We start from the raw sequence: 24,845 nt of genomic DNA on the forward strand, positions 1-24,845 counted from the left end.
GTGTGTGTGTGTGTGTGTGTGTGTGTGTGTGTGTGTGTGTGTGTGTGTGTATACACTACATCCTTATCTATTCATCAGTCAATGGACAGTTGGGCTGCTTCCCTAGTTTGGTTATAGGAGATAATGCTGCAATAAATATTGGCGTGCATTTATCCCTCTGAATTAGTATTTTTGTATTCTTTAAATAAATACCTAGCAATGCAATTGCTGGATCATAGGGTAGTTCTGTTTTTAACTTGTGAGGAATCTCCATACCGTGAAGTGGCTGCACCAGTTTGTTCACATCCATTCCAACACCTATTGTTTCTTCTGTTGTTGATTTTAGCCATTCTGACAGGTGTGGAGTGACACATCATTACAGTTTTAATCAGTATTTCCCTGATGATGAGTAACATTGAGCATCTTTTCACGTGTCTGTTGGCTATCTGGATGTCTTCAGCCCATTTTTTAATTGGATTATTTGTTTTTAGGGTGTTGACTTATATAATTTCTTTATATATTTTGGATATTAACCCTTTATCGGATATATCATTTATTAAACACAACTTGCTCCTTTTCAACTGATTTTGCATATACTACTATTCTTATCTGGGATAGAATCTGCAGCATTTCAGATCAGAGGAAGAAAACCCTTGCCAATACACATACATGTTATACTCTTAGATTGGACTATGTTTTTAACTAAGTTCCTAATAATATGGTGGAAAATTATTGTTACTAGCCCCTAGACCCTCAGTAAAACAAAACAAACAAAAACCTTATATAAGAAATAACATGAATACACAGACCTAGAACATATGCAGCATAGAATAATAACTCCCTCTACTACAGTGCCTAGTAGCTCTGGTACATGAGAAGTGCACATATTATGTCTCTAAGAATTCTTTACGTAGTTCTATACTGATACCCATTTTTAAAATTATAGTGGGATTAAAGATAGGAAATTTACTGCATCCATAAGTCTGTATTCCCCTTATGTTCTCTAGTTTAGTTTACATTGGAAATGATCTTATATATAATCATTCACACACCTACACAGCAAACAGGTCTTTCAATAATTCTGTAAAAAAATAAAACATTGCCTATGTACTACTTCAATAGGAAATGCATGTCATATTTACTAAGATATTTTAACATTTACAAGTATATAAATATTTGTCAATGTATTAAAACACATAAGATAGGTGCTTTCTCTATGTACAACTTTATGTAAATAAGTCAACTTGATGAATACATTTTCAGTTTAACATAATTCATTCTGTCTGTATTAACAAAGTGATATCACTGTGGAATTTTGGAATTACAGAAAAGACAATGAATTTATTCAAGAAAAATTCTACCACTATTCATATTACATTTTATAGATAAATATTCTTAAAAGAGCATTCTTGTTCATGTGATCCTTGTTTTAGGATACCTAAGCTATTAAGTGAAATGTATAATTAATATTTAGAAGCTTTTAGGGTTTTTTTTTTATAAAAGTTACTTCATTTTTTATCTTTGGGAAGTGACACTAATATATTGTCTTCATCTATTAGTTTTCCAATCTTTGAAAATCCGTATCCCATGGACATTCATGAATCACCAGTTACATGCACAGCATACTTTGCTGATTGCCCACCAGATCTGATTCTAGTACTCTACTCTATAGGAGCCAAGCATAAAAAACAAGGATACAGTAATAAGGTAAAAGTAACCATTAAAAATGTTTTCTTATATTCATATCATATGATCATACTTTTTCCTGTTATTTTCTGACCTTCCATTTAAGAATACTTGAACTAAATTCTTCTGAGGTCATAAGCTGGTGTCTATAAGACATAACTTGTGAAATTTAAATTTTCCTAAATGCCACATAGCTTTAAGCCTACACAAATATAAATTTCTTATATACTTATTTTATAAATACATATGACAGTATAGACTTACATACTGAGGTACATTTACCTAAGTATATATTTAAACTAGCATATATTTGAATCATAAGATGTAATTTTTAATTATTTCAGATGAAGGATTATGTTTTACAAAATTCAAGAGTCAACTTCAGTTAACTATTTCTTATTCAGTGGTTATAAGGCATAACTAACAAAAGTCATTTGTTAAATAACTTTCTCAATTCAATTTTGTTGTATTTAACTATAGGATTAAAATACTGGCAATAGTAATTTATGGTTTCTATTTACACAGGGCTGTTGGAATTGACAACTCCAGGGGGCACAATTTACATAGTACTCTGTGTTAAATGGAATTACAATAGTTTGGTACAGAGACCATGTGGCAAACGTAGCAACACTGTATTTGTATGATTAAAATACTTCTTTAGTACTTTTTATGTATATGGTAATTTTTGTTAAAATTTGTACTCTTAAAGAAGATGGAATTGTGCACTTGGAATTGTTTGTTCAATGAAATTAAGTAAAAGCTGCACACTTCATCATTTACTTTACGGCCATTTATTTTTAAATGAATCTTTTGCCATTATGTTAAAGTGTTTTCCTTTAAAATTTTTAAGTAATTTAAATTAAAAAAAAATAAAACTCATAAATTCTTCCTGAATAATTTATTTAGGAGTGGCCAATCAGTGGAGGAGCCTGGAACCTTGGAACACAAACATATCCAGAAATTATTATTACTGGGTAAGTGGGATGTGATTTGTGACTTTATCAATTCATAAACAAAAAGATATTATTGAATTTTTATACTTCCTGTAATTGTGCTCTGGCAGTACCAGAAATGTCACTACTTCCCATAGGAACTGACTTCATGCTCTAATATTAGGAATGAAAGTAGAAATATAACAACAGATAAAGATGAGACTTAAAAGATTATAAGGCATTCTGCTTATGAGATATGGAATATATTTTTTCCTATTTTTCCCACTAAGCATTACCAAAAGCCCCAGTTATTAAATGTGTGTGTGTGTGTGTATATATATATTTATGTATAAATACATAAATATATAATATATAAAAATATATTTATTTATTTTTATTGGTTTTTTTTGGGGGGGGGAGGAGAGAGAAGGGGAGGGGCAGAGAGAGAAAATCCCAAGCAGGCTCCATGAGGTCAGTGCAGAGCACATTGTGGGGCTTGAACCCACAAACTGTGAGATCGTGAACTGAGCCAAAACCAAGAGTTGGACATGAGCCACCCAGGCACCCCAATATTTTAAACAAACATAAGATGATTGGAAAAGATGGAGAGAAGCGAGGCTGGTTAGGGCCCCCCCAACACCCAAGAAATGACATGGTGGTGAGTTTCCTAGGTTTCCTTTTTGCTTTGTTATCTCAGAATTGGAGCTGAAGAAGCTGGCAACTTGGAACTGCCAGTGGGCACAGACTAAACAAAAAGTCCAATAAAAGCACTGTCTACTCAAAGGATGATGTAAGGGGCAACCTATCAAGACAGAAAACTGTTAAAAAATAATCTCTTTACTCTAGCTAACCACAACAGAAAAAAACTATGCAGAGGCCGAGTGGGGAGCATCAGTTTCTGACATTGAGCTGAGTAGGGGGCTAGAACTTTTAACCCTTCTGGGGTGGTAATGAAACCCATCATGTGTGGTGTTAGAGATCATGTGGGGAACCATAATTTCAACCACTGCCCAACAGTAATGAGCCACACACTTTCCTCCTCTGGTGTCAAGACAAGTCCAGTGAGGAAGGAAAGAAGAAAACAGGACCGAAAAATTACATAAGGAACAATAGCTGAAAACTTCCTAATTTTGACAACATACTTGAGCCTCTAGATTCCAGAAGCTGAAAGAACACATCATAGTCAAACTTCTGAACACTAAACACCAAGTAAAAATCATGAAAATAAGAGAAATGACACCTTTCTGATAGTGCAAAACCAAATGCATGACAATGGATTTTTCATCAGAAACTATGAAGGCCAGAAGAAAATCTGATCTCTTTTAAGTGCTGAAAGAAAACAACTGGCAATCCAGAATCCTATACCTAATAAATATATCTTAGAGGAAATACTGAAGACAATTACAAATGCAAGAGGATAAAGGGAAGTAAAAAGGAGATAAGGTTTTTTTACTTACCTCAAAATGGTAGTATGATGACACCAGTTATAAATATATAATGTAATACCTAAAACAGCCATTAAAAATATGTGCAAAGATACACTCAAAAACATTATTCATACATCAAATGGATGTATTAAATAACTGAAGTAATCCATAGAAAGGTAGGGGGAAACAAACAGTGAAAAAAAAGACTGAAGCCCTAACGTATCAATGATATTAAATATAAATGATCTGAGTACACCAATTCAAATGCACAAATTGGCAGAGTGGATTAAAAACATGACCCAACTATATGCTGTTTACAATACACTTACTTAAAATACAATAGTATAGTCAGATTGGGAGAAAAGTGATGGGAAAATACTCTATAAAGTAATCAGTGGAGAGTGACATCAGAAAGATGTCAGAATAGGGAGCCCAGAAACATTGATGTAACAACAATATATGTTTCAAAAAGCCTTCACGAAAACCCAGAGATTAGTTAGGAAATAATAGTACTCCAGGCAAGTTCAAAGCCTAAAATAGCCACAGCCATTTCATTTCATTTCAACTGTGTGAGCTCCTCCTCCAAATTGTCACAGCTTGTGTTCAAGAGGAAGGTCCAACCTGCATCTTCTTTCATGAGAGGGAAATAGAAGAACAGACTGTACATTCAACATTCCTGCTTTTCAGGGGGATCCCTTGGAGATTGACAGGTGAGACAAACTATGGTACTGATGAAAGATGGATCCCTGGGGGCAGCACAGAACAACAACAAAAAAAAAACGCTCAGTGTTTGTTGAAGCACCAAAAAACTTGCAATGCTGCCAACAGACTGTAGAGGGAGCAAGAGACTACAAGCCACTCGTAAAGAAACCAGAAACTTCTATAATTGGGAAATTATTACACACAGCCCAAAAAAGACACATCCTCATTAAAGGTTTGAGAAGCCCCTAGGATCTCTACATGGGCCGATGGGTGAAAATCCGCCCCTGTACAAAGCCAGCCCATAAGAGGTGGCTACATTTTCAAATGCTAAATTCACAACAAGAAATAATAAACACAAAGAAATAGTGAAATTTAGCCCAAAGGAACAAAAACACTCTCCAAAGAACAACTGATCCTAAGGAAATGGATATCTGTGAATTAACTGACAGTTCAGAATAATTTTCTTAAACTCAATGCACTGTAAGAGTACATGTTTAGGCTAAACAAAATTAGGAAAATGATGAATGAATGAAATGGGAATATCAGTAAAGACACAGAAACAACCAAAAAGGAGTTTGGGAAAAAAATACTGAATTGAAAATTTTTATTAAAGGGAGGGATCAATAGAAGACTTAATATGTAGAAAGAATCATCAAACTTGAAGATAGGTAATATGAAATTATCAAATGAGAGAAACAAAACAAATGCCTAAAGGACTTAGAGAATACCATGAAGCAGATCAATATAAGCATTATGGTGGTCCCAAAAGGAGAAGAGAGAGAGAAGGGGACAGAGAACTTATATGACAAAATAATGCTAAAAAAATTCCAAAATCTAAGTAAATGAACATTTGCATTCAAATATTCCAATGAAGTTGAACACGAAGAGGCCCACAATGATATACATCATAGTCAAATGAACCAAACACAAACAAATAATCTTGAAAGCAGCAACAGAAAAGCTACTCATTATGCATATGGAAACTCCATAAAATAATCTGGATTTCTCCACAGAAACATTTTAGGCTAGAAGGGAGTGGGTTGATACATTCAAAGTGCGAGAAGTAAAAAACAAACAAATAAACAGAAAAAACCACCCAGCCCTGAATACTGTATCTGGAAAACTACTTCAAAAATGGAGAAATAAAGACCTTCTAACATAAACAAAAGCTGAGAATGTTTATCACCAATATACCTGCCTTACTAAAACTGCTAAAGAGAGTTCTTCAAGTTAAAATGAACACTAGAGAACAAAATGAAAGCATAAGAAAATATATAGACAGAAACAGAATCCTGTAATGTTGTAGTGGTGATATATAAATAAGTTTAAATTCAAGTTTAGAATTTAGGAGATAAAAGCATTTAAAAAAATGAGTAAAAGAAGGGAATAAAATCATCATTTCAATAGATGCAGAAAAAGCATTTGATGAAGTACAACATCCATTCATGATAAAAACCCTCTGATAAGTAGGTCCAGAGGGAATATACCTCAACATAATAAAGGAGTTATATGAAAAACCCACATCCGGGGCGCCTGGGTGGCGCAGTCGGTTAAGCGTCCGACTTCAGCCAGGTCACGATCTCGCGGTCCATGAGTTCGAGCCCCGCGTCGGGCTCTGGGCTGATGGCTCAGAGCCTGGAGCCTGTTTCCGATTCTGTGTCTCCCTCTCTCTCTGCCCCTCCCCCGTTCATGCTCTGTCTCTCTCTGTCCCAAAAATAAATAAATGTTGAAAAAAAAAATTAAAAAAAAAAAAAAGAAAAACCCACATCCAACATCATACTCATGGAGAAAAATTGGGAGCTTTTCCTCTAAGATCAGGAACAAGACAAGAATGTCTACTCTCACCACTTTTATTCAATAAAGTACTGGAAGTCCTAGCCACAGCAATCAGACAAAAAAAAGAAATAAAATAATCCAAAATGGTAAGAAGTAAAACTCACTATTTGCAGATGCCATGATACTGTACATAGAAAACCTGAAAGACTCCAGCAATAAATTACTACAACTGATAAATGAATTCAGTAAAGTCACAGGAAACAATATCTGTACAGAAACCTATTCCAGTCCTATATGCTAATAATGAAGCAGTAGAAAGGGAAATGAAGAAAATAATCCCATTTATAATTACATCAAAAACAATAAAATATCTAGGAATAAACTTAGCCACAGTGGTAAAAGCCCTGTACTCTGAAAACTATGAAACACTGATGAAGGAAATTCAAGATGACACAAAGAAATGGAAAGACATTCCATGCTCATGGATTGGAAGAGTTGGAAGAGCAAATATTGTTAAAACATGTACACTACCCAAAGTAATCTACACATTTAATGAAATCCCTATCAAAATATCAATAGCATTTTTCAGAGCTAGAAGAAACAATCCGATAATTTGTGTGGAACCACAAAAGACCTTGAATACCCAAAGCAATCATGAAAAAGAAAATTAAGGAAAGAAAAAGAAATAAACCCACAATTATATGGTCGCTTAATCTTCAACAAAGAAGGAATGAATGAATATACAATGAGAAAATGACAGTCTTCAAAAATGGTATTGGGGAAACTGGACAGCCATGTGCAAAAGAATGAAATTGGACCACTTTTTTTTCACCATACACAAAAATAAACTAAGAATAAAGACCTAAATGTGAGACCTGAAACCATAACAATCTTTGAAGAGAGCACAGGCAGTAATCTCTCTGACCTCAGCCATAGCAGATTTTCAGATTTTTCTAGATATGTCTCCTGAGATGAGGGAAACAAAATCAAAACTATTGGGATTATATAAAAATAAAAAGTTTCTGCATAGTAAAGGAAACAATCAATAAAACTAAAATACAACCTACAGAATGGGAGAACATATTTGCAAATGACCTATTCAATAAAAGGATTAGTATCCAAAGTATACAAAGAACAGATATAACTCAATACTGCCAAAATAAATAACCCAATTAAAAATGTGCTGAAGATATGAATAGACATTTCTTGAAAGAAAACATACAGATGACCAACACACACACATGAAAAGATGCTCAAAATTACTCATCATCAGGGAAATACAAATCAGAACTACAATGAGCTATCACCTCACACCTGTCAGAATGACTAAAATGAAAAACACAAGAAACAAAATATGTTGGCAAGGATGTGGAGAAAAAGGAACCCTCAGGCACTATTGGAGAGCATGTAAATTGATGCAGCCACTGTGGAAAATAGTTTGGAGTTACCTCAAAAAATTAGAAATAGAACTACCCTATGATCCAGTAGTCACACTACTGGATATTTCTCCAAAATGCAAAAACATTAATACAAGGGATACATGTACCCCTGTTTTTACAGCATTATTTACAATAGCCAAAATGTGGAAGCAGCTTAAGTGTCTATTGATAGATGAATGGATAAAAAAGTATATATATATGTATACATATATATATACATATATATGTATATCTCAACAACTTCTTTATCCATTCATCTATCAATAGACACATATATATATATATATATACACATATATATACACACACACACATACAATGGAATATCATTCAGTCATAAGAAATAATGAAATCTTGCCATTAGCAACAACATGGATAGAGTTAGGATAATGCTAAGTGAAATAAGTCAGAGAAAGACAAATACCACATGAGTTCACTCATATGTGGAATTTAAAGGAAAAAACTAGCAAAGGAGAAAAAAGGAGAGAGAAACAAACCAAGAAACAGACTTTTAACTATAGAGAAAAAACTGATAGTTACCAGAGGGGAGGAGGGAAGGGGGATGGGTAAAATAGGTGATGGGGATTAAAGATTAAATTTACCATGGTGAAAAAAAAAATAAAGTATATAAAACTATATTAATAGTTACAAAATATAAACAGATGTAATTTGTGACATTAATAACAAAGTGAAGGGGGAGTTGTAAAGGAGTAGAATTTTTTAATGCAAATGAAGTTGGTATCACTTTTTTTTTTTTTTTTTGATAGCGCAAGCAGGGGAGAGGGGCAGAGGGAGAGAGAGGGAGAATCTTAAGCAGGCTCCACACTCAGCACATGGCCTGACATGGAGCTCCATCTCACAATTGTGAGATCACGACCTGAGCTGAAATCAAGAGCTGGATGCTTAACTGACTGAGCCACCTAGACACCACTAACTTGGTATCATTTTTTAATAGATTGGCATAACTATAAAATATTTTATGTGATGTACATGGTAATCACAAAGAAAATACCTATAGAATATGCACAAAAGAAAATAGGAATGGAATTAAAGCATGTCACTACAAAAGTCAATGAAATGCAAAGGAAGGCAAGAAGAGAAAATGTAGGACAAAATAATTACAAGATACACAGAAAACAATTTTAAAATGGCAATAGTAAATCCTTTCTCGTCAGTAATTTCTTTAAACGTAAATCAATTAAATTCCCAAATCAAGTGGTTGCATGGATTAGAAAACAAAAAAGATCCAAGTATGTGCTGTCTACATGAAATTCACTTTAGGTATAAGGATACACATAGGCTGAAAGTGAAAGGATAGATAAATATATCCATGCAATGTCTATCCAAAAGCAGGCAAGAATGACCATACTTTAATAAAAAATTGTCATAGGAGGCAAGTACATCGGAAAGAAATAAATGTTGTAAAATATATATGTACCTAGTACCAGATCACCCAAATATATAAAGCAAACATTGAAAGAATTAAAGGGAGGAAGAGGCAATAACAAAAATAGGAGATTCCAACACCCCCCTTTTACTAATTAATAGATCTGCTAGTGGAACTAGCAGACATGTACAAAACACTTCATTCAACAACAGTAGGATACATATTATTCTCAATTACACATGAAACATTCTCCAATATAGATCACATGTTAGGTCACAAAATAACTCTTAACAAATTAAAGATTGAAATTATAACACTATCTTTTACAACCATAATGAAATGAAACTAGAAATCAACAGTGAAAGGAAAACTGGAAAATCCACAAATATGTGGAAAGTAAGCAACACTCTCTTGAACAACCAATAAGTCAAAAAATAAATCACAAGGAGATTGAAAAATATCTTGAGACAATGAAAATAAAAATACGATATACCAAAACATGGGATTCAGCAAAAGCACTGCTAAGAGATTTATAAGTAAACCTGTATGAACTTTATACTAGAAAATGCTGATGTTAAGATGTCAAATCAACACCTCAAGAGATAAGAAAAAGAAGAAAAAACTAAACTTGAAGTTAACAGAAGGAAGAAAATATTATAGCAGAAATAAAAATGATATCACAAATTGAAAAACAGTAAGGATATTGAAAAATTATTTCTTAAAAGATCAAAATTGACAAAGCTGTAGATAGACTAAGAAAAAAGAGAGAACACTCAACGAGTACTGGAAATGAAAGAGGAGACATTGCAATTGATGCTGCAGAAATTAAAACGTTCATGAGAGACTACTCTGAACAATTATATGCTAACAAACTGGGTAATCTAGAAGAAATGTATGTTTCCAGAAATTTATCCAAATTATGAAGACTGAATCATGAAGACATAAAAAGATCTGAACATGCCTATAAACCAGCAAGAAGACTGAGTATGTAGTAATAATAAAAAAATAAATAAATGAAATCAACAAAGAAAAGTTAGGACTAGATGCCTTCTCTAGACAACTCTACCTAACATTTAAAGAAGAATTAACACCAGTCCTTCTCAAACTCTTTGGAAAAAGTGAAAGGAGGGAACACTTTCAAACCCATTTATGAGGTCAGCATTATCTTAATACAAAAATCAAACAAAGATACTACCAGGAAAAGAAACTACAGACCAATATCCCCAAGGAATATCAATGCAAAAATCCTCAACAAAATACTAGCAAACTGAATTCAGCTACACATTTAAGGATTATACATCATGACGAGGTAGGACTTATCCTTGGGATGCAAGGATGTTTCAACATATGAAAATCAATCACTGTGATAAACCACATTAATAGAATAAAGGACAAAAAGCACACAATCATTTCAGGTGATACAGAAAATTGCATTTGACAAAATTCAACATCCTTTTAGGATAAAAAAAATCAACAAACTAGTAATAAAAGGGAATTTTCCCACCATAATAAAGGTCATATATGAAAAGCGCACAGCTAACATCATACTCAGTGATAGAAAAGCTGGAAGTTGTCCCTCTAAGATCAGGACCAAGGGAACAATGCCCACTTACAACTTCTATTTGAGAGAATACTGGAAAATCTATCCATAAAAGTAAGATAAGAAAAATAAAGAGCACCCGAGTCAGAAAAGAAGAATTAGAATGATATCTATTTGTAGAATACATGATCTTGTATGCAGAAAAGTTGTAAGTTTACACACACACACACACACACACACAACAACTGTTAAATAAAATCCAGCAAATTTGTGGGATACAAAATCAATACACAAAGTCAGTTACATTTCTGTACCCTAATAATGAACAGTTTGACAGGAAATTAAGAAAACAATCTCATTTACAATAGCATGAAAAAGAATTTAAAATATAGGAATAAACTTAACCAAGTAGGCAAAATTCTTGTATAATGAAAACTACCAAACATTGAAGAAAGAAATTAAAGAAGACATGAATTAAAGATACCACATGTTCATGAATCAGAAATGTTAAAATGTTAAAATGTTCACACTACCCACAGTGATCTAGATTCAGAGTAAATCACTATCAAAATCCCCATGGTGTATTCTGCAAAACTAGAAACAAAATCCTAAAATTAATGTGGAATCTCAGAGGACCACAAATATCCACAATAATCCTGATGAAGACAAACAAAGCTAGAGTCTTCACACTTTCTGGTTTCAAGACATGATAATTAAAACATAATACAAAGTAATCAAAGCAGACTTATACAGACCATTGGAACAGAATAGAGAACTCATAAATAAACTGTCTTCTATATGGTTAAATCTTTGATAAAGATACCAGAGCTATCCAGTGGGGAAAGGATAGTGTCTCCAACAAATGATGTGGGGAAAACAGTCTTTGAACACGCAAAAGAATGAAGTTGGATCCTTACCTTACACCATATACAAAATCAACTGAAAATTGAAAAACTTAAATATAAGACCTGAAACTTTAAAACTCCTAAAAGAAAACATAGGGGAAATCTTCATGACATTGGATTGGGCAATTATTTCTTGGATGTGACACCAAAAACACAGGTAACAAAAGCAAAAATAAACAAATGGGACTACATCAATCTTAAAACCCTCTTTGAAGCAAAGGAAACAATCAACAGAGGAGAAAGGCCACCTATAGAATGGGAAAAGGTTTTTGCAAACCATGTATCTGATAAAGGGTTAATGTTCAAAATATATAAAGAACTCCTACAAATCAACAGAAAAAATCCAATTAAAAATGGGCAAAGGACTTAAATAGCTGTATCTCCAAAGAAGATATACAAATGGCTAACAAGCATACAAAAGATGTTCAGCATCACTCCTCATCAGAGAAATGCAAATGAAAATCACAGTATCACTTTACACTTGTTTTAGATGGCACTCTAAAACAAAACAAAAACAGAAAATAACAAGTGTTAACAAACACGTGGAGAAATTGGAAACTTTGTGCACTGTTGGTTGGAATGTACAATAGCACAGATGTTATTGCAAACAGTTTACAGCATCCTCAAATATTAAAAGTATAATTAACTGATAGCCCAGCCATCTCACTTCTAGATATTCAAAAGAATTGAAAACAGAATATCAAAGAGATATGTTCATTGCAGCATTATTCACAATAGCATAGAGGTGGAGGCAACCTAAATATCTATCAAAAGATGAATAGATTTTTTAAATGTGCTACACACGATAGATTATTCAATTCAGCCTTAAAAAAAGAGAAGGAAATCTTGTCATATGTTACAATGTGGATGAAACTTAAGGAAATTATGCTCAGTGAAACAAGCCAATCTCAAGAAGACAAATACTGCATGATTCCAATTATATGAGGTACCTAGAATAGGCAAATTCATAAAGACAGAAATTAGGGTAGTGGTTGCTAGGGGCTAGGGAGAGAGGGGAAAAGGGAACTGTTGTTCAGTGGATGTGTGGTTCAATTTTGCTAGATGAAAAAGTTCTTGAGATCTGCCGCACAACACTGTATACATAGTTAACACTGCTGCATTATACACTTAGTGTTTAAGATGGTAAATTTTATGTTATGGTTTGACCACAATAAGAGTAAATGTAAATTGTAGAATTTAAAGTTATTATAACTGGAAATAACAACTACATCTATTAATTTAATAGCATTTAGTCACAGCTGAAAGACGATTAGTAAACTGGAAGCTCATCGATAGAAAATATCTAGATGCAAGCACGATGGGAAAAGAAACTGAAAGCATGAGATATGATACATGGTAAAGAATTGAACATATACATAATTAGAGACACAAACAAAAGGAGAAAGAAATAAAGAAGAATAAATTGTTGAGTGATAATGGGTAAGAATTTTCCTGTTGAGATATGAAAAATGCTAAAATCCAAAAGCAGAGTGAATATAAAGAAAACCACCTACACAGACTGTAGTAAAACTTATGAAAACAAAGGACAAAGAAAAAATTCTTTGATGCAGACACTTTACCTTAAAAGGGGCAACAATAAGGTTAATAGTTGATATTTTAACAGAAATGGTGAAAACAGAAGATATTGTAATGATCTATAGTGCTATAAAAAACTACCAGGACAGAATTTGATATTTAGCAAAAATATCCTTCAATTATGAAAGTGAAATTTTTTTCAAATGTTGAGAAAGTGTTGCCAGCAGAACTGCACTAATTAAAGCAAACAAAAAAGGGAATGTTTTAGATAGAAGGAAGATAGTCCCAGACAATTAAAATGCAGAAATTAAATAAGCAAAATGGAAAAAATAATTGCAGGAATTAATATAAATAAATATTGACTTTTTATACTATATTTATACTATATTATATGCTGGTATAAATATTAAAACATTTAATTTTTTTAATATCATGATGTAAAATAAAAATATAATATTGTAAAAGGTGGGAGAGGAAAATGGAGCTAAAACATTTAACATTTCTTGTTTTGTCTGGGAAAATGTAAATTTACCAGTTTAATTTGGACTCAACAATTTAAGAATCAATTTTGTAATATTTGTGGTAACCACCAAAATAATAAGTACAATAATACTCAAAGACCAATAAAATAGAATGTTTTTAAATGTGATTAATCCCTAAAAGGACAGAAAAGAAAGAGAAAGAAGACACAGTAGGTTAGGCAAATAGAAGAATTGTGAGGTTGGTAGGTTTAATTCAGATATATCAGTATTTATGCTGATAATATGCAGTATTTATGTAATTGGACTGAATTCTCCAATTTTAAGACAAAAACTGCCAGTATGAATAAAAATCAAAACCAAATTCTAAGCTGCATACAAGAGACACATTAAATATATGTCTAGCAAAATTGTGAAAGTAAATGCATGAAAAATTATACGATGTAAATAATTTAAAATGCTGGTATAAATCACTTGTATCAGTAGTTTTCCATTGCTGCATAACCAATCACCACAAACTTAGCAACTTGAAACAACATCCTTTTATTAACTCATAGCTCTATAGGTCAGGCATCTGGCACTGCATAGTTGGGATTTCTGTTCAAAGTATCATGAGACTGAAATCAAGAGGTCAGCCAGGCTGAGTTTTCATTGGAGGCTCTGAGGGAAGACGAATTTGCTTCCAAACACATTCTTTTTGTCAAAAGAAATTAGTTCCTTGTCATTGTAGGACTAACATCCCCATTTACTTGCTGGCCATCAGTGGGGCCATCTTAACTCCCAGAAATTACATGCATTCTTTGCCATGTGGCTCCCTCTACTTTCAAGCCAGTTACAATGCATCTAGTACTTCTCATGTTCAAATCTCAGAATACTCTTACCTTTGATCTCTAGACCTATTATAGGTATCATGTGATCAGGTTAGGTCCGTTCAGATAGTCTCCCTTCTTAAAGTCTATCATAGGAGCAATATATTCTCTATTAAATTCACAGGCCCAGGAATTATACAGGATTATCCTGGGAGGCAGGAATCCTGGAGAACATTTTAGAATTCTGCCTACCACATTAATCTTTAAAGCAAGAAGCATTACCAAAATAAAAGGTTGAATCCATAAGGATTTTGAATTCAAGGAAATATTGATAGAAAGGTAGACAATTCTGCAATAAATGAAATTATTACAGAGCTCTCTCTGCAACTGATTTAAAAATCATTAAAGAATGCATAATAATTAAGTTTTGAACAGCATGATTAATAAATCTAACTTACCATATTTAGAACATTATACTCTATAGCTCAAGAATGTACATTGTTTTTTTCAAATGCACATGAAACACAGACCAACACTGATCATATACAGGGCCATAAAATAAATGTAAATAAATGTAAAAAAACTGTAATTATTATATAGGATGTCCTCTGACCACAGGAGAATTAAACTACAAGTCAATGACAAAAATATATAAAGAAAATAATTTTTCAAAATCATGTAATTACAACTAACTGCTGTTAATGAAGAAATCACAATAGAAATTTTTTAAATACCTCAAATAGTAAAAATACAATATATCATTACATGTGGATACATCTAAGTTTATGTTTAGAGGTAAATTTATACCTAGTGGTAAATTTATACCCATAACTGTATGTTAATAAAAAGAAACTAAAATTCAATGATCTAATTATTTTAAGTTTTAAAAAGTCAGTTATCTTAATATTAAGAAAAAAATTAATGAAATAGAAAGCAAATGTATACTAGCAAAGATCAAAAAAACTTGTTTGTTTATAGAAATAAGTTGGGAAAGTTTTGTAAGATTGTCAAAAAATTGAATGAAAAAGAGGATTCACTACAATTTACTATCAATTAAAACATAATAGGGTGTTTATAATAGTAAAATTTATGAGATAAAACTTCTATAAAAATACAACTTACCATACTTGGCACTAGAAGAAACAGAAAATATGATTAGTCATATATCTATTAAAAGAATTTAATTAAAATTAGAAACCTTTCACACAGACAACCCTGGGCCCAGATGTCTTCATTGGGGAATCTGTCTAAACATTTAAAAAAGAATATTACCAGGGTACCTGGCTGTCTCAGTCAGTGGAGCATGTGTCTTTTGATCTCAGGGTCATGAGTTCAAGGCCCACACTGGGCATAGAGCTTACTTAATGATTAAAACAAACAAATAAATAAAAAGAATATTACCAATCTTTCAGAAAATCAGAGACTAGAAAGAATTTTTTTTGAAGAAGAGAATATTTTATTATTTTATGAGGCCAGTATATTTTTTGAAAAATTTTTTTTCAACGTTTTATTTATTTTTGGGACAGAGAGAGACAGAGCATGAACGGGGGAGGGGCAGAGAGAGAGGGAGACACAGAATCGGAAACAGGCTCCAGGCTCTGAGCCATCAGCCCAGATCCCGACGCGGGGCTCGAACTCACGGACCGCGAGATCGTGACCTGGCTGAAGTCGGACACTTAACCGACTGCGTCACCCAGGCGCCCCGTGGCCAGTATATTTTTTGTACCAAAACACAACAGGTACATCACAAGAAAGGAAATTTATAGGCCAGTCTCTTTTATGAATATAGATGCAAAACTCCTAGGTAAAATGTTAGCCAATAAAACTTAGTGCTATAGGAAATGGATGATATCTCAGAACTAAGTCAACTTTATGTCAGGAATGCAATGCTGGTTTAACCTTCAAAAACACATCTATCAAGGGGCACTTGGATGGCTCAGTCAGTTAAGTGGCTGACTTCATCTCAGGTCATAATCTCATGGTTTGTGGGTTTGAGCCCAACGTCAGGCTCTGTGCTGACAGCTCAGAGCCTGGAGCCTGCTTTGGATTCTGTGTTTCTCTCTCTGCACCTCCCCCACTCATGCTCTGTCCCTCTGTCTTTCAAAAATAAATGTTAAAAAATTAAAGAAAAAAACCAAACACAGCTATCAATATAAAGTAAATAACTTGAAAAATCTCCATCATATAATTAAATGAAAATATGATTAAATTCATCCTCTATTCATTATAAAATCTCCTAGCAAGCTAGGAATATAGGGGAAATACTATAGTCTGAAAAGTGATTTCTATTAAAAAATAAAAAAAACTGAAGCAAATGTACTGATTGGTGAAATGTTTAAAGTTTTGCCTCCCATGTTGAGAATAAGACAAGAATGTCTACCATCACCCCTAATATTAAACATTAAACTGTAGACCTATCCAGTTCCATAGAGAAAAATGGAAATGAAAATATAAAGATTGAAAAGGAAGATATTAACCATTATTACTCAGAGACAGCATGATTATATAAGTAAAAAATAATGTACAAATAAACTGTTTTAATTAATTTGAATATGTAGCAATTCACTGGAAACATCAGTATGCAAAATTCAACCGTATTTTATAACTAGCAACAGGTATAAAATAAAAAATACAAAATTATACAGTTTAAAATAGGATACAAAAAAATCACATAATCTAGAAATAAACCTAACAAAACATATAAAGACATCTAAAATTAAAATTGTGAAACAATTTGAGAAGTTAAGAAAGACTTAAGTATATGGAGAGATATATCATAATCATTAGTTACACTCAATATTATAAGGATATCATTTTTTCCCCAATTTGATCTAAAGATTTAATGTAATCCTGATAAAAGAACATCAGTACCAATTCCTTAGTGGAAATTAATGTACTGATTATAATATTTATATAGAAATATAAAGAACAATACCCAAACCAATATGGAAAAAAGAACAAAGTGAGAAATTAAATTAGTAGAGAGATTGAAAAAGATGGTTGGAGAATGGGAGGACCCTAGGCTACACCTTGTACCACAAATACAACTAGATAACTATCAAATCATCCTAAATACCCCAGAAATTGACCTGAAGACTGACAGAACAAACCACAAGTAAAGGAAGAGAAGAGGCCACGTTGAAGAATGCTGGAAATAAAAAGACATGGTTTAGGAGAGAAACAGTCCTGACTGCTGCAGAGGCAAGGGAGCCATGATCACAGAAAAGAGCAGAGAGAGACGAGTACACAGGAGAATGCACAAGAATGTTTCCCCATAGCCATTGGCTTGGAAAATGAAGGGGCTGAATTTCAGGAGTTCTTGCAACTAGTGGGGATTAAAGCCTGGAGTTTTAGAAGTCAGTAGCCTCGGCTGGGATAGAGTCCAGAGGGCACTGCACTGCTCTTGGAGAGAAAGTAGAAAAACAACGCTTGGGGCATATGGCATTTTAACAGCAATCTGAAGAGCACCTGGAGCACACAGTGGGGAGATTATTTGCTATTCTCATAGAATGTCCCAGAAAGGCAGCATTCAGAGACACTTCTCTGGGAACAAAGGAGCTAGGTGGGGACCATTTCCCTCCCCCACCCCTCAGCACAAACACAGAGCCACCTGCAGGAAGCAGCACAACAAAGAAACTGGCTGCCTAACTTGCTTTTACTAAGCCCCATGCCCTGTACTCTAGTTGAACTGCGCTTCTCAGTCATACTTACTTCAGCTCCAGTATGGAAGGCCCTTCTGCCAGAAGACCAGCACAAATCCCTGCCCACACTGTCTCCCAACAAGAGAGTTGTGCATGTCCTCAGTTCCAAAACAGGTGGTGACAGATCTTATTTCACAAGCAGACAAAACCAAACCTAGTTAAAATTTGCCACAGACGAGGGACCAAACACAACTCACAGCAGATAAGGAGAGCCTTTGCAGACAACTGGCCTACACGATAAAGCAGCCAGAATACAACAGTACAGTGCCCGCAACACATGCTGGAGGCACTCTCTGAAGCACCAGGCCCTGGTCACTACACTACCTCTTCTTCATAAAGCCATTACTGTCAGGAGCAAGAGATATAACTGGCTTTTCTAACACACAGAGGAAAGCAGAGACTTAGACAAAATGAGAAGACAGAGGAACTTATTCCAAATGAAAGAACAAGATAAGGTCATATCCAGAGACCTAAATGAAACAGATATAAGTAACATGTCTGATGGAGAATTTAAAACACTGGTTATAAGGATACTCACTGGGCTTGAGAAAAGAATGGAAGACATCAGTGAGATCCTTACCACAGAGATAAAAAAGTTTAAAAAGAATCAGAAATGAAGAGTGCAATAAATGAGATTAGAAACTTGCTTTATGCAATGAACAGCAGACTGGAAGAAGCAGAACAAATTAATGACCTAGAATACAAATTCATGGAAAGAAATGAAGCTGAACAAAAGAGAGAAGAAGAATTATGCAAAAAGAGAATAGATGAGGGAACTCAGTGACTCCATCAAATGTAAGAACATTCATATATAGACGTCCCAGAAGAAGAGAAAGGAGGCAGAAATTTTGCTTGAAGAAGTAATAGCTTAAAACTTCTCTAATATGGGGAAAGAACAGACATTCAGATCCAGGAGATACAGAGAATTCCCATCAAAATTAACAAAAGCAGGCTTACACCAAGACATATTGTAATTAAAGTTGCAAAATATAGTGATAAAAAAAAAATCTTAAAAGCAGCAAGACAAAAGACATCATTAACTTACAGGGGAAAACCCAGAAGACTAGCAGAAGATTTCTCAACAGAAACTTGGCAGGCCAGAAGAAAGTGGCATGATACAGTGCAAGTGCTGAATGGGAAAAATACACAGCCGGAAATACTATATCTAGCAAGGCTATCATTCAAAAGAGGAGAGATAAAAAGTTTCCCAGACAAACAAAAACTAAGGGAGTTCATGACCCCTAAACCAACCCTGCAAGAAATATTAAAGGAGATTCTGAATGGAGAGGAGGCACCAAAAGTGACAGTATAAATGCAGGAAACACAAAAGCAGTGAAAATGAATATTTCTGTAAAAAATTGGTCAAGCAACTCACAAAAAATGGATATAATATAATAACACACACCTAAAAACATCAGGGGGAGAGAGGAGAAAAGAATGGTTTCAAACTTAAAAGACCATCAATTTAATGTAGATTGCTATATACAGAAGAGGTTATTAACAAGCCTAATCTAACCATATATCAAAAATCACCAATAAATATGTAAAGAATAAAGAGAAATCCAAATCTATCACTAAAGAAAAATCAGCAAAATATGAGAGAAAGACAAGAAAGGATCAGAGAAAATCAAAACAACCACAAAACAAGTAATACAATGGCAATAAATATTTATCTATTAATATTTACTTTGAATATACATGTACTAAACAGTCCAAGTAAAAGACATAGGGTGTCAGAATGGATAAAACAAACAAACACCAAGACCTATCTATATGCTACCCACAAGAGACTCATTTTAGAACTACAGGCACCTGCAAATTGAAGATGTGAGGATGGAGAAACATTTATCATGCAAATGGATGTCAAAAGAAAGCCAGAGTAACAATACTTATATTGGACAAATTACACTTTAAAACAAAGACTGTAACAAGGGACAAAAAAAAGGGGGGGGCACTATATAATAATAAAGGGGACAATCCAGCAAAAAGATACAACAGTTGTAAATATTTATGCAACCAACATGGGAGTGCCTAAATACAATAACAAACATAAAGGAACTAATCAATAATAATACAATAATAGTAGGGGATTTTCACATCCCACTTATGTTAATGGACAAATTTTCTAAACAGGAAATCATCAAAGAAACAATGGCTTTGAATGACATATTGGACCAGATAGACTTAACAGGTATATTCAGAAAATTACTTCCTAATGCAGCAGAATATACATTCTTTTCAAGTTCACATAGAAGATTCTCCCAAATAAATCACAAATTAGCCCCAAAACAGGCCTTAACAAACAAAAGAAGACTGAAGTCATACCATGCACCTTTTCTGTCCACAACTCTATGAAACTAGAAGTTAACCACAGAAAAAATCTGGAATGATCACAAATACGTGGAAGTTAAGTGACATGATACTAAACTATGAATGACTTAACCTGGAAAATAAAGGTTCCCCTAAGAGGGAAGTATATTGCAATACAAGCCTAACCAAGAAGCAAGAAAAGTCTCTATTTGACAACCTAACCTTACACCTAAACAAGCTAGAAAAAGAACAAACAAAGCCTAAAGCCAGCAGAAAGAAAGAGTAAAGCAGAAATAAATGATATAGAAACTAAAAAACAACAGAACAGATCAATGAAACCTGGAGTTGTTTCTTTGATAAAATAAAATCAATAACCTCTAACCAGACTCATTAAAAACAAAAGAGAAAATACCCAAATGAATAACATCATAAGTGAAAGAGGAGAAATAACAACCAACACCACAAAAATACAAGCTATTGTAAGAGAATATTTTGAAAAATTATATGTAAACAACCTGGGAAATCTGGAAGAAATGGATAAACTCCTTGAAACATATAAACTACCAAAGCTGAAATAGGAAGAAATAGGAGACTTGAACAGACTGATAGCCAGCAAAGAAACTGAATGAATAATAATAAAAAACAAAGTCCAACACCAGGTGGATTCACAGGGGAAATCTACCAGACATTTAAAGAAGAGTTAAATACCTATTCTTCTTAAACTATTCCAAAAAGTAGAAATGGAAGGAAAACTTTCAAATTCATTCTCTAAAGCCAACTTTACCCTCATTCCAAAACCAGATAAAGACACCACAAAAAAAGAGAAGTACAGGCCACTATCTCTGATACACAAAGATGCAAAGATCCTCAAGAAAATACTAGCAAACTGAATCCAACAACACGTTAAAAAAATCATTCACCACAATCAAGTGGGATTTATTCCTGAGTTGCAAGCATGGTTCAGAATTCACAAATCAATCAACATGGTACATAACAATAAAAGAAAGGATAAGAACCATGTGATAATTTCAATAATGCAGAAACAGCATTTAACCACATTTATTCATTAAAAATCCTCAACAAAGTAGGTTTAGAGGGAACTTCCTCAACATAACAAAGGCCATATATGAAAGATCCACAGCTAATATCATCCTCAATGGGAAAAAACAGAGCTTTTCCTCTAAGATCAGGGACAAAATGAGGATGTCCACTCTGGCCACTTTTATTCAACATAGTATTGGAAGTCCTAACCACAGCAGTCAGCCAACAAGAAGAAATAAAAAGCATCCAGATTGGCAAGGAAGAATTAAAACTTGCCCTATTTTAAGATGACATTATACTATATAGAAAACCAAAGGACTCCACCAAAAACTCCTAGAATTGATAAACAAATTTACTAAGGCCACAGGATAAAAAAAAAATCAATGTACAGAAGTCTGTTGCATTTCTATACACCCATAATGAAGCAGAAGAGAAATTAAGGAATCTATCACATATAAAATTGCACCAAAAATAATAAAATACCTAGGAGTAAACCTAACCAAAGTAGTGAAAGACCTGTACTCTGAAAACTATAAAACACTGATAAAAGAAATTGAAGATGACACAAGCAAATGGAAAGACATTCCATTTTCATGGTTTGGATGAACAAATATTGTTAAAATGTCTATTCTATCCAAAGCAATCTACACATTTAATGCAATCCCTATCAAAACACCACCAGCATTTTTCACAGAGCTAAAACAATCCTAAAATTTGTATGGAACCACAAAAGACTCCAAATATCAAATGTAACCCTGAGAAAGAAAAACACAGCTGTGAAGGCATCACAAATCCAGACTTCAAGTTATTTTACAAACCTCCAGTAATCAAAACTGTACAGTACTGGCACAAAAATAGATACATCGATCAATGGAACAGAATAGAAATCCTAGAAATAAACCCACAATTATATGGTCAATTAATTTTTGACAAAGCAAGAAAGAATATACAATGGGAAAAAGAGTCTCTTCAAAAAATGGCATTGGGAAAACTGAACCACTTTCTTATATCATTCACAAAAATAAATTGAAAATGGATTAAAGACCTAAATGCGAGATGTAAAACTGTAAAAATCCTAGAAGAGAACACAGGCAATAACTTCTTTGATGTTGACCATAGCAACTTCTTTCTAGATATGTCTACTGAGGCAAGGCCAACAAAATAAAAAATAAACTATTGGGACTACATCAAAATAAAAACTTCTGCACAGGAAAGGAAACAATCAACAAAACTAACAGAAATTTTGCAGAATATGAGAAGATATTTGCAAATGACATATCTGATAAAGGGTTAGTAACCAAAATATATAAGCATCTTATAAAACTCAACACTAAAAACACAAATAATCCAATATAAAAATGGACAAAAGACACGAATAGACATTTTTCCAAACAACACATACAGACGGCCAACAGACACATGAAAAGATGCTCAGTGTCACTAATCATCAGGGAAATGCAAATGAAAAGTACAATGAGCTGTTACCTCAGACCTGTCAGAACGGCTAAAATCAACAACAAAAAACAACAGGTATTGATGGGGATGTGGAGAAAGGGAACTCTCTTGCACTGGTGTTGAGAAAGCAAACTGGTACAGACTCAAAAAGTTAAAAATGGAATTACTGACAATCCAGCAATCACAGAACTGGGTATTTATCTAAAGAAAAGAAAAATACTAATTCAAAGTAAATTAATTGATGTTTATAGCAACATTATCTACAATAGTCAAATGATGGAAACAACCCAAGTGTCCATCAACTGATGAATGGATAAAGAAGATGTGATACACACACACACACACACACACACACACACACACACACACACACACAATGGAAAATTACTCAGCCATCAAAAAAGAATGAAATCTTAACCATTTGCAATGACGCATGGAGCTATAGAGTATTATGCTAAGTGAAATAAATTAGGGAAAGACAAATACCATATTATTTCACTTATATGTGCAATTTAAGAAACAAAACAAATAAGCAAAGGGAAAAGAGAAAGAGAGGCAAATCAAGAAACAGACCCAACTATAGAGAACAAATTGATGGTTACCAGAAGGAAGCTGGCTGGGGGAGGGAGGCAAGGGGGGGGGAGGGATGGGTTAAACAGGTGATGGAGATTAAAGAGTGCACTTATGATGAGCGCCTGGTGATGTATGAAGTGTGGAATCACTATATAGTACACCTGAAACTAATCATACACTGTATAACTAACTGGAATTTAAATAAAAACTTGAAAAAAGAAAAGAAATTAAATGACATTCAGAGTTATTATAAAACTATAGTGACTAAGATAGTGTGTTGATGGCAGAAATATGGACCCTGCCAGACAAAGCTGAACAGACTAGAGAGTCCAAAAACATATCCCATGTATAAGATAACTGATTTTTTATGAACATGACACTCCAAAGCAGGAATGGATCTTTTAAAAAAAATTATACTGCTTAATTGGATATTCATATGGAATCTGTCTTTACCACACATCATAATAAAAATGTGTTCAGGTAAATGATAGATTTAAATGCTATAGGAAAACAATACAGCTTCAGGAGGATAATAGAGGAGAATATCTTTTTGATGTTTTGGAAGATTTTGTAAAGAAAATACAAAATAGCACTAACCAGAAAGGGAAAATTTTATAAATTAGATTACATTAAAATTAAGAACTTTTCCTCAAAAGACACCATTAAGACACTGAAAATACCAGTTACAGGGAAGACTCTTACATTTTGTGTAGTGAAGGGCTTATATCAGATATATAAATAATTATGATAAATATATGAAAAAGACACAGTAAACTCAATAGAAAAAATTGGCCAAGAGACCTAACAAAGTAACCAAATGGTCATAAGCATATGAAAAGGTGTTCATCACTTTTCAGAGTAATGTCAATTGAAATCACAATAACATTGCACATACCCATCAGAATGGATAAAATTTTAAAGAGACTATCAGCACCTTTTCCTCATGATGTGGAACAAGTAGAAGTCTTTTATTATTATTAGTTTATTTAATTTTGGGGGTGAGGGGCAGAGAGAGAGGGAGAGAGAATCCCAAGCAGGCTCCATGTTGTCATTGCTGAGCCCAACACAGGACTGGATCCCATGAACCATGAGATCATGACCTGAGCCAAAACCAAGAGTTGGACACTTAACCAACTGAGCCACCATGTACCCCTAGAACTCTTTTAAA

At 33.6% G+C, this 24,845-nt stretch overlaps 1 protein-coding gene across 10 annotated transcripts in view; it reads left to right on the plus strand.

Moving 5' to 3' along the window:
* Window positions 1-24,845, plus strand: part of STXBP5L (syntaxin binding protein 5L) — a 361,520-nt gene that overhangs the window by 199,405 nt on the left and 137,270 nt on the right. For all 10 annotated transcript variants that reach the window (XM_040484630.1, XM_040484628.1, XM_040484632.1 and 7 more), the window contains exons 13-14: window positions 1,539-1,686; window positions 2,572-2,639. In XM_040484630.1, the coding sequence (XP_040340564.1) occupies window positions 1,539-1,686; window positions 2,572-2,639 (216 nt within the window). The remainder of the gene's footprint in view (window positions 1-1,538; window positions 1,687-2,571; window positions 2,640-24,845) is intronic.

The sequence above is a fragment of the Herpailurus yagouaroundi genome, unplaced genomic scaffold (assembly GCF_014898765.1).
Source record: "Herpailurus yagouaroundi ecotype Mexico unplaced genomic scaffold, PumYag 162, whole genome shotgun sequence".
In the NCBI taxonomy this organism is placed as follows: domain Eukaryota; kingdom Metazoa; phylum Chordata; class Mammalia; order Carnivora; family Felidae; genus Herpailurus; species Herpailurus yagouaroundi.